Below are 12122 nucleotides of genomic sequence, written 5' to 3'. Positions count from 1 at the left end.
CGTGGAAATCTGCAGGTGTAGTCTTGGACACTTTAGTTGGTTGGTAGATAATGGCCTGGATACTTATTGGTAACCTTCATTACTCAGTCCTCGTCTTCCTCGTCACAGTCCCTACCCCGACTCTGGCCTTACTCATACCCCTTCCAATCTTTGAGAAAAGACTATGGGCCTCATTACACGGTAGGAGGTAGTGGTTTACCGGTACCGGTAAACCCCTACCGCCTTACTACGAGTTCCCTTTGCGGGACCCGACTTTAACGGCTGGTTTTACCAGCCATTAAAGTAGGGTGCCGCAAAGGGACCTTGGAGCAATTTGCGGTACCGTAATTAGCACCTACCCCATTCCCATTATGCCCTATGGGGGCAAAAATGGGAATGGGGAAGAGCCTTGGGGGGAATGGGGAATTACCGGCCCCGCTCACCTTGGAGTAGGGCGGTAATTCCGCCATCCACCAAGGCGGACACGGTAAAATACCTGCGGCAACCATGGTGCTAATAGCGCCATGGTTACCGCCTACCGTGTAATGAGGCCCTATGGGTGTTACCCACAGTCTGACGTCTATTTAGATTTGTATAATATTGGCCCGACCAGCTGTGCCCATAATGCTCCATGCTTCCTGTACAAGATTTATAAAGAAATCTCCTGGCAGGCTTTTTTCGGGTGGGTAGTCTTCTGCATTGTAATGTGTACAGCAGGCGTGGGTGTATTCGACCCAATGTAAAATTGCTGCTGTAGTAGTGCGTAAGCATTGTGGCACCCAATTCTTCAGTGCTGTTGTAAGGGAACTGAAGAAGCCTTTTTTAGAACTTACAGGTGCAACCTGGAATCCAAGTCGTAGAGATGCAGTCTCTGGTTGAGTCTATTTACTTGCCGCTACATGCGAAGATCCGTGTGACGCAGTAGAATGTCCCAAAATACAATATTCCAGTATTGGATGTAGCAGAAAACATAGTTCGTCCTAAAAAATGAATGTAAGAGACGCAGGGTGGTTATGGTACCCTTTTTGCATCGCAGGCCCCAGACGTGGTTAATTCTGTCTGTTGACATCGAGAGGCCACATCAATAGAAATGGCAGTGCCATTGAAACCTAGCTTGTTGTGATTTTTAGCGGTATGCCAAACAGATCTGATCATGAAAAATGTTGGGAGGTATGTAATTGGTCTTTGTACTCAATACCTTTAACCCATAAAATTGAAGCCTGCAGTAGTGTGTTGATGTAATTTACTCTGTAGCAGCAGCTTCAAGGGCTGTTAAGTCGTCCACACATAGCTACAGAATCTGTTGACTTAAGCAAAATTAACCACTTTTGTGAACCATCTATTGGTCGCCTACATATTTTCTTTTTTCAGTAATTATTTATTTATCAGATGAATTGCTATTTTGCTTGCTAGATCTGAAAACCACGGGCCTCCTGAGTATTTCTGCTAAACTCTCTTGCCTTCAGAACAGCAGGACAGCAGATTGAAACGGGAGCTCAATCCCCCCCACTCACCCCTGCCCCCTCCGCCCCCACCTTCCAGTGTGGTCTTAATCTCCTTAATGGAGTGCTAGAGAGACTCCTCGTGGTTTGGTGTAATTGTCAGTAGCTGTAGTTCCTCCAAATTGTTGGGTGTAAATTGGAGAAAATGACTGGCCAAGTTCAGATGGTATTTCCTCCACATGCCCTCCGACAGCAGTGACGTGTTGGTCATTTCCTTACTGCTGCTTTTACTGAGCCATCCTACTGGTAAGGAGGCTCCATGCAAGTTATCCTTATTGCCAGAAGGAGCTTGTATAGCTTTAAAAACTAGCAGTCAAAAGTAAGCCAGCCTAATGAAGCAATCGTCCCTGCAAGATGTATTCATTTAACCTTTTTAATGACTATTACCGATGGTAATGTTTGTCTGATTAACGTTGTGTTCTCCCCAACCTTTGTATTTTAATATGCGCAGTGTACATTGAAGCCTAACTTTATTGAACCAAAAGAACAATTTGTATCAACAATAGTGTCCACTTAGTCAGTGGAATTGACATCCACATCTTTTTGTTCCTTTTTTCTCAAGTGCATTCACAGGGACTTGGCGGCAAGAAACATCCTTCTCACTCATGGACGCATTACAAAAATCTGTGATTTTGGTCTTGCGAGAGACATCCGGAACGACTCCAATTATGTGGTTAAGGGAAACGTGAGTATACATGTGCCCATTCTAGATGGAATCGATTTTGTGTTTGTAAAATGATTCATAATCCTCATTGTTCACCTCGAACATTTGTTGAAAAGCCTTTTCCACTTGAGTCAGGACCCAATAAGGAATAACTTGAGGGCCAAACTTAACAGAGAGCACGCTTAGGGTGGCAGGGAATCGCTGGTTTCCCAACATATTTAACGAATGTCAATTTCCCTACGTTTTACAAAGCAGGGGGCATACCCTTTTACACATTGTTCAATGTTAATTAAATTAAAGACCTTTCTTTACAAAATCCCCTTTGAGGTAATCAACTATGACTTTCCCGCTACCCATCATGCTTTCAAAAACTTGGAGCAACAGTAGGATGGAAAATTGCTTTGTAGCATTACGGTGGACTGGTCACTGAACCCCCTGGTATCTTCAACAACTTGTTTTCAGAGGAGTGTGCACAGGAAGTTTTGTGATGTTAAGAGTACTTGCAATCCTTCTACGAATGACTCCCATGTCGTACCCGTTATTGTCGATAACGAGTCATTTCGCTTCACTTGAAGTTAATTCGGACTTCAACTTCCAGAATGCATTAATTGAGGGAAATACACCCCAGGACTGGGAAGAGTGGAGTCCCACTGACATGGAGTCCTCTTGTAGCTTCAAGGTGCAGCCGTTCATTGGAAGTGACAATTGATGACCATGGTGGCTACTGGTAGCTTCCGGCCATTAATAAACTTATCATTGTGCAAACTGGATGCTTTGGATCTTTGCAAAAGCTCCTTACTGCTTTGGTGCCAAGACTTGCACCTGTCGGAGTAATTCAGTATGTATATACATGTCGTTTTTGCAAGATGTTGCCGCATGATTGTTCTTTTACCTTCCCCAAAAGCACCTTGTTTCTCGCATTTGACCGCTTCCGTTTTATAGTATGAACGTTGCAATATAAAGTGCAGGACGTAAATGCGACAGTCTCTGGAGATTAGGCTTTAGTCCATTGGCTGTTTGGTATCTTAAGACCAGGGTACATATGCATAGCCAGTGGGACCCCAAAGAACTGCATGAAGAGCTGTAATACGGGAGACCAGTTCTAAGCGCGAGACCGGGATTCGAACCTGTGTTGCTATGTGTTGTCTTGCTTCCAAGACAAACTCGTTGCCCCTGAGCTACCCCCCTGGCCAGTACCATGCAATACCCGTAGCACTCGGTACTTGAAGTAGACCCACTTTGGTTCGCTAGATGCTGTGATTGGAAGCCCTATTCAGCCTGAGGCCGCACACAGTGCCCTCTTTCTGGTTCCTTCCCAGGACTTGGAAGTAGCGGTTCTGAGTCGGATGGCAAAGGTGCGGCTTCATTCTACGGCTGCACCTTATATTCTAGATGGACCTGGCATTGGCTACAATCTGCCTTCTAAGTGGCCGTTTGCTGAGTCATGAGAATCCATTCATACTTTCATGACGTCGTCAACTCAAGACTTTGCTATTTTAGGACCCGGTTGGTTGGTCATCCACTATTATGTATAATCCTCTCGCCAAGACGCTTCTTCCGTGCATTACAAGTGCTCCTAACATAACATACTTTAAACCCAGACTTAAACTGCATGGCACAGTCATATATGTCAAACCAGTGTTCCTTAAAGCAATGCCCCTGCACACTCGATGCGCAATAAGTGCGTTAACATGTTGAAGGCCTTCATAATCTAGTACTTTTTTTGATTGGGTATGGGGTTGGGGGGGGGCTCAGCCTTCTAAATATCCACTTAAAATCCAAGCCCTATGGATGCTAGGTAAGCCGTCAGAAAGAAATTCCTGCTGTGCCCGGTTTTCTAGCGATAAGCAAACTGCAAACCATCTTGACGATCGACAGGCTAACGGCAAGATTTCACAAATAACCGTTGCATCGTGCACGCGCCTTCCAAACGTTGCGCTGAAATGCGTGGGGGTTCCGCTACGTATAAAGCTGGCATTCTAGGGAGTGGGTGCGTTCGGTCATAAACGTGCAAACCCCCATCGCGAAAGCGTGGAAAAGGCACTTGGCCAGGAGCAATTGAGAACTGAGCTAACACTTTAATGTTATTTATGTCATAAATGGGAAGGTCTCCCACGCGATATCTCTCACAGTGGTGTTATTTTACTCTTGTGTTTAGCCAAATAAGAACTCATTTTATAGTACTCTTCGTTTCTCCCTATTCTGTATTTTTAATACGTGAATTCTTTCCTTTTAGGCACGACTTCCTGTTAAGTGGATGGCCCCTGAGAGCATTTTCAACTGCGTGTATACGTTTGAGAGCGACGTCTGGTCCTATGGAATCCTACTCTGGGAAATCTTTTCTCTAGGTAGGCCTTTTGCAAATGTCAGTATTTTCTTCGTCACATTTTCTCTGAGAAATATAATGGCGACTAATTGTTGAACCTTTTCTGTGCAGGAAGCAGCCCATACCCTCGGATGCCAGTCGATTCAAAGTTCTATAAAATGATAAAGGACGGCTACAGAATGCTGAGCCCGGACTGCGCGCCAGTGGAAATGTAAGTGCCCAACATTACCACTCCGCACTTAATACAGTTGATTGTGGCATTCCGCTGGCAAGCATTTGCACAACAGCACAGCATTCACAAGCTGTACACTTGTATGACAGTTCTCTAAGAATCTACAAGTGTGAGTTAAGGGGAACTATGACTCCCTCCATCCCCCCAACTCGACATGAACATTGATATTTGTATTTTGATTTGCCTGTGGCAATATGGCGACCTATGTTGAGGTTCTGCAGGTCATGTAGTCGCATAGAAATGCCGTCATTCTGCTCAGTGTGACTCGAAATGCCCAATCTCTTGACATGGAATGCTATGCCTAGTGTGAGTGAGGAGAATGAAATGCCCAATCTCTTGACATGGAATGCTAAGCCTAGTGTGAGTGAGGAGAATGAAATGCCCAATCTCTTGACATGGAATGCTAAACCTAGTGTGAGTGAGGAGAATGAAATGCCCAATCTCTTGACATGGAATGCTAAGCCTAGTGTGAGTGAGGAGAATGAAATGCCCAATCTCTTGACATGGAATGCTAAGCCTAGTGTGAGTGAGGAGAATGAAATGCCCAATCTCTTGACATGGAATGCTAAACCTAGTGTGAGTGAGGAGAATGAAATGCCCAATCTCTTGACATGGAATGCTAAGCCTAGTGTGAGTGAGGAGAATGAAATGCCCAATCTCTTGACATGGAATGCTAAGCCTAGTGTGAGTGAGGAGAATGAAATGCCCAATCTCTTGACATGGAATGCTAAGCCTAGTGTGAGTGAGGAGAATGAAATGCCCAATCTCTTGACATGGAATGCTAAGCTTAGTGTGAGTGAGGAGAATGCAGTGGTGGCTTATCAGCCTATCTCTAGCAAGAGTGCAGGTTTCCTGAAAAATCATATTTAGTAGCTATGTCTGCTACAGGGTTGTTTCCAGTTGTTAACTTTGGGGTGGGTGGGTGTGAGGGGCCTGGTCTGTACACTGGAACATGCATGTTATGGTACTCTTGGTTAGCGTGTTGTTGTCTTTCTTGCATTACTCCTGAAGCTTTGCATTTAAGGTTTTGTTTTTTTCGGTGCAGGTATGAGATCATGAAAAGTTGCTGGGATGCCAATCCAGTGAAGAGACCAACCTTCGAGCAGATCGTTCAGATGGTTGAACAGCAGCTCTCGGACAGCAATGTAAGTAGCATACACGAGACCGGATGCAGTGTAAGGGGGACCTTCTTTCTCTTGGTTTTTACAGTACTTGAGTACAGGGAAACTGCTGTTAATGTCTTTCTCCACTGTTGGCTGCTTTTGTGATACCATCCGCCTTACAGATAAGGGGAATGCCAGTTACATTTACTTCCTAAAAAAAAAAGGTCACATAATCCCAACCCAAAAAAACTATTAACAAACGGAGACGAATGCACACCTAGGAGGCTGCCTTCATGCTTGGCTCCATTGATATATTCGGATTGGTGGTTCCAGCAGAGCTGGGTGCAGTAGTAGGAAGTAGCAAAATGTATAAATTGCTTTCTTATCTGAAAAGAAAAACATGCATGAAATGCTAGGTGCAATGCATTTTGAAAATGTTTTTTTATTTTTTATTTACGAGTTTTAATCGCATTGCGATTTTTACAAGCTTTGCAATCTTTCTTGTTGGTAGCAGCATTCAGTCTTAATTTGTAGTTATGGCTTCCATCGGCCCAATTGAAGTTAACTCAGTTGAGTTACTAGATGATCCAAGGATCTGTTCACAAGTTTTTGCTGCTGCTCTGGCCCAGGACTTTTTTTTCCCCTTCCAATGAGGCGATCCCACCACGTCTCTTCGTCCTGTATGAAGGAGTTTGCCGCTAGGTGTGCCAAATGAGTGGCTCTTGCACCGCGCGTGCCTCAGCATGTTGGCTTTAGATGGCGAATTGTTTCAATTTCAGCCGGCGGCCCACAAAATCTGCAGATGTTCGTTTCGGACTGGCCTCTAATTTTTTGAATTTCATTTGATAACCGGTTCAGCCTTGATCTTAGTAGCGTATTTCTCAGGTTTTTGTTGAGATGTTTCTTTAAAAACGGCTGCGTTTCGTTCAGCTTTCTGGCTGTTGTTGGGAGGTGCATTACAAGTTTGTATGTCGGAGACCTTTTTCTAAGGTCAAGATCGAGTCTGCTTCATCCAATCTTTGGTTTGTTTTTGCTGGGTTTTGAATCAATTGTACAGAATTGCTTCCAACCCCGTTCAGTTTGTCTTCACATTCTTTTTTCCGTTAGTTTAGCATTTCACAAGAACCTTTTGACATCTATGTTTTAAGCATCGCGAATATTCGAGGACTGGTAGGGTCTATGATTTTCCTGTATAGCAGGATTTTATTGCGGTCTACGATGGCTTCAAGCGAGACGAGGTTCAGTTCACGCTTAATCAGAACTATCTGTGTCGATTTTGGCAGTTTAGCAGTGTTCTCCATAAGAGGCTTTCTAGAACCCTCCAGATGGTCTTCAGGAGGTACGGCATGCATTTTGGTTAACTGCATATTTAGATTTCACTTAAAAATAGCTGCGTTGTCAACGTGGAATTTCTTTTGTATGCCCAACTACAAAAATGAGGGAGTAAAAAACGTTATACGAGCCCTCGTTACCATTTTGAAGCATTACCAGTTTCAAAGTGAGCATGTTTCAATAGTACTCATTTTGTCAGTTTCGTGTCGTGCATTCCCTAAAAAAAATGTCTGGTTCAAAACCATGACTAAGAGTAGAAGGCCCAAAGTCCAATTTCCCCTTTCATGTTTCATTATTCTTCAGTGAGGTGAGGTGTAGCATTTGCATTGATGAAGTCTCGTTTGGTTACTGTTTGCAGATTGCATATGTCACATTAATGTACCGCTTTGCTTAAAGTCATAAGTGCCTCATTATTGGTTTGGCAGTGCCTGTTTTATGTTGCCAATTTGAGCATCCACCAAAGCTCATTTTGCCGAAACACTACTTATTGGAGCCTCAAACATGTTTGTGATGAGTTGCAGAATTCTTTTCACCCTTTCCCTTACTTAATAACAAATGACCGGACACCCCTATGTGGACAACATGTTCCCCACCATTCAATGGTTCATAAACGCACCTAATTTTGTGCAAATAATATTTGTTTACAGAATCCCACCTTCCTTTTTTTCCCGTATGCTTTGTTTTGACCCTAAATTCGGGCACATTTCATCAAACTAGGCCTCATCTGATCTCCATGTGGCTGTATAATTTGCAACATGTCTATTTATGTATACATACGTTCCAATGATACGGCCTGGTGTTGGAGGAAATGGAGGGCACAGCGAAGGATCCATGAAATGCACCCCCGACTAAGAATGGGAGAGGAGCAACTGTTTATGCCACCCGAAGGCTGCTTGCACCCACTGGCCCTTTGAAGTTTGTGGTAGTGATTGCTGGGCTGCTTGGTGGTACTGCGCCACCTGATGGCGATGCTCACTGGTACTGGGCCAGGGTGTAAGGGAAGGAAGACATTTCAGCAATGTCCCAGCGGTGGCTTCAAATATAGAACTATTCCCGACCCCACGCACACACCTTTTTCATATACATTTCCACGTTTTTTCAGTAAAATAAACATTGAATGAGCGTTATACCCATCCTACCAGTCTTCACTTCCCCCGGCCTGGCACTTCAATCTGGCAATGTACACGATAGCATAAAGCGAGAGAATAAGACTTCTACTATACAAAGGGCATTTATTCATTTCATTTCCATAGTAAACAGTGCTTTTTAGATTTGTGTGCAACCTATGTCCTGGTTTTTGTATTTTTAAGAAAACAGATCGTAGGCTTTGTGTGTTACCTTTCTGTATGTGTCATGGGCGTAATCGTGTTTTTTTCCCCTCTAATTTCAGATTTATTCGAACTCCACCACCGTGTTTGCAAATAAAGGAACACCAGACCATCCCGTGCGGATGAACTCTGTAGGCAGTAGTACTTCATCCACTCAGCCGCTGCTGGTGCCTACAGACGACTGAAGCGGCGGCGTGGATGCGAGCGATCAGAGACGACGATGAGCTCGAGTTACTAGATGGTTCATGCCTTTGGGTCTCCGAAGGCACCAAGAATGACAATGCTAAACCAAGGATGGGAGGAAATTGCAACACTGCTGTCAAGACTCCAGACCTAGCAAGGAATTGTATTCCCAACAATGATGAATATTTAAGCCACTTTAGCCACCGTTGCTTCACCCTTTTCTGAAGTGAAGTACAGGCCTCGTTGCCTCTTTCGCCGGCAAACACATTTGAACAATAACCTGCAGCGACCGAGGTTTTGGGATTGAAAAATCCTTTTTGCAGGTTAAATGTGTGGTGTGAAGAGGACTGTAAACTTGCCTGCACCGTGTTCCTGCGTATGCCAGGTGACCCATTCTGTAAATATAGTAAGATGTTCTTAAATGTTATTATCATGTGAATACAATATTGAAGAGCAAATTCTTCACACACTGAGCACAAAACCCCCACAAAGTGGCCTTCCTCAACTTGTGGAAAGTGCTTTTGAATTTCTTTAGGCCAGCTATGATCCCTGGGAATCCCAGGGACAAGCGTTTATTTAGAAATCAAGATTATTTTTGTAAACTTGTAGTTACTGGGCCCTATTAGAGTTCTAGAAGTCATGCCACAGCCCAGGTCAGTTGCCCCAAGGTACCCATTGCTTCCAAAATATAGTGTTGCTTTTCTTTGCACTATTTGCTTGTGGAAGCATTTAAGTGATCAACTGCTGTTCAAGGAACTATTTATGATTGTGTGCAACTCAGAATTTCTCCATGCGCAATTGTGGATTCATTGCATTAGCCTGTGTATTTTATTCAGTCTAAACGAAACATTATTTTGTCTTGGGAAGTTTAGAAGTGCCTCCTGCATAAAATATACTGCTGTTTATTTTGAAAGGCAAGCACAGGCTGCTAGAGAGCACTTGCACGTTACGTCAAACTATTCCACGGGCACGTGGATTCGTTGGATCCTGGTTGAAACACACAATGTAAAACATTGTAGCAAGTGGGACTTCTAGCGGTAATTTGATGAACCGTGGCACAGTGTTTCCTGAAATAAGCGGTGTACCTCTGTAAACAATAGGCAATGCCTGACTGATGTTGTTCAGGAAAGGTAAATCGCCATGAATCCAGTCATTCTGTCCCAGCAAGCTGGCAAAAGGGCCTGTGCAGCTCTGGCCACCTTGGTGCCTAATCCCGCACCCACTTGGGTATGCAATATGCAGAGGCTTCTGAAGATGCTTTTGAAATGGGCCTTTCATTGTAAATGTTGTTCATCCAATTAAGTAATGTCCATGCTATCTTGCACAGCAACATTTTAGACCCCCATATACTCTCAACCATACTTGGTCCAGGAATCCTCCTGTTGGTGTCCGAAACCTTTTGCAATGTTATGAATAAGAGGTAACATCTCAGCAATGCTTGAAGAAAAGGGATCCGATGATCACAAACTCTAGCATTCTGACAATCCTCATGTTTCCAATGCTGTGCTTGTTTTCTAAACCGCTCTATCACAATGTCAGCAACTTATTTTTACTTTTTTCACAACACGTATATTCTGGTAAAATTGAAATGTGCCCTAGGATCATCGACTCTTTCTGTAACCCCTTCTCCATTCTTTCCATTGATTGGATACGAAGAATTGAGGCTCGGTCAATTGACGGGAGAAGCAGGAGTTTGCATTGAAACTGGTTCATAATCCAATGCTGTGTATAGAGCAGTTTGGAATTCTACCGATTTATGTGCCTGCACTTAACGCACTGTTAGTAGTTGGCATAAGCACATTTATTCTTCGCTTAGTTTTTTACCCATTTAGATCTATAACCTAGGGTTCAGTATGAGCCACTTTGCATAGCTTGTGATGTGAATCCAGAAAATACATAGTTGTCTCAATTTTTATGAAGTGTATATAATGTTGCAGCTAGCCTTAAATTCCTTTCTTTCTAGTATGCACGTTTGTTAATGAGACAGGCAGTCGTTTTTGTTTTTGCACTGGATATGACTTTGTAGCTGTTGCGCCTTTCTTCTAAAGATGACATGTTTTGTGTGCTCTTGGTGGTGAAACATTATTCTTGAGCATGCTTTAAATATGAAAACACCTTGTATAATAGCGTTAAGAAAAATGCAGAGCTGATGTTTTTACAGAGAGTAGGCATCAAGGTACTTCAGGGGCACTTTGTTCCAAACACTGTTAAGGTTCTTGAGAGTTTTTATATTTTTATATTTTCTTTTTGTAAATTGAATGTTTAACTGTTGACTTGAAATAAAGTTGTTTTATTATGTTATGTTTGTATATGTTGAACGTGTCGCAATAACACCTTTTCTAATTTCCTGATTCAATGTTTCTAAAGCTATTTTTCTAGATGTGTAGATATGCCCTTGGTTTGCCGATGCTGTTATTAGGAAAGAGCCTTCTCTATGAATGGCAGTTTTGTTGAGTTCCAATAAAATGGAAATGGTTCCGACCTGGTTTTCTAGGACATTGCTGTTCAGAAGATTCTATCAAATCATGCAGACGAAAGTTCGAAATTATGATGCAGGTACAGAGAAGCACTCTTAAAACCCCAGATTTTCTTGAGGCAGCCTCCGCTATGCTTCCCAGTAAGAAGCCGGGTCCTTCAAAACATTTGCACATCGTGGCCAGATAAAACGGTGTGCTCATTCCAGAACCGCTGTTGGATGAGTTGAAGACCAGCAAAAAAGACATGAACAGCAGGTCTAGGGAAAGACTGATGTTGTCCCAACAATCTCTCAAACATTCCCAAAAGATATTTCCACTACCCGCTAAAGTGACTACAGCATTTGCAATTTGAGCCAGACGAGGGTCTAAACTTCATGATAAACCAAAGTTTAGAAATGAATAGGACTAACTTGCCCAACCAACCACCATCCCTGGCCTTAAGTGGGATTATCGCAGACCCGGCAAAGGACAACTACAAATTTAAAATCCATCACAGTAAAATAAAATGAGAGCCCCTACCAAAAGGACAACTAGAAAAGTATGCACCGATATCCAACCCTCCTTATTCTGGCCAAATTGTTACGACTTCCAACCTGACAACTGCTCTTAAATTTTGCCTGGCCGCTTGTGATGGTTAAAAAGCAACCGCTGGGGTAGAGACCAAGGCAGTGAGGCCAGCGGTGCGGGCTGCACTCCCAGACACCACGTGGTGGTGTAGCAATTTCTTTTATTCAAAAGTAATAAAGCTTTGAATACTCTGTTTCAAGGTTTTGAAAAAAAATATATATTGTCGTTTATGCACTTTTAATTGCCTAACAGCTATACATCTTTGTCAGTGCAGATGCATTGGGTGAGCTCATATTGGCCTATGCATTTCGGAGAAAAGTCCTTCGTCAGGGCCAGCTCATTTAATGTTCTCATGCGATCCAATTAAGCAAAGTAAATAACCGGATCTATGACCCACAATTCACAAAATATATAAACTGGTGGTGCGTT

The 12122-nt window shown here is 43.1% G+C and overlaps 1 protein-coding gene across 1 annotated transcript in view; it reads left to right on the top strand.

Moving 5' to 3' along the window:
* The window catches only part of KIT (KIT proto-oncogene, receptor tyrosine kinase), a 106617-nt gene extending 95667 nt beyond the window's left edge, over window positions 1–10950 (top strand). Inside the window, exons 17-21 of the mRNA XM_069631647.1 lie at window positions 2044–2166; window positions 4382–4493; window positions 4583–4682; window positions 5749–5848; window positions 8529–10950. Coding sequence (XP_069487748.1) covers window positions 2044–2166; window positions 4382–4493; window positions 4583–4682; window positions 5749–5848; window positions 8529–8651 — 558 coding nt within the window. The 3' untranslated portion in view covers window positions 8652–10950. The remainder of the gene's footprint in view (window positions 1–2043; window positions 2167–4381; window positions 4494–4582; window positions 4683–5748; window positions 5849–8528) is intronic.
* The last annotated feature ends 1172 nt before the right edge of the window (window positions 10951–12122 follow it).

This window comes from Ambystoma mexicanum, chromosome 6q, assembly GCF_040938575.1.
Source record: "Ambystoma mexicanum isolate Mex_15411 chromosome 6q, UKY_AmexF1_1, whole genome shotgun sequence".
Lineage (NCBI taxonomy): Eukaryota > Metazoa > Chordata > Amphibia > Caudata > Ambystomatidae > Ambystoma > Ambystoma mexicanum.
This window is presented reverse-complemented; position numbering and strand designations above follow the sequence as displayed.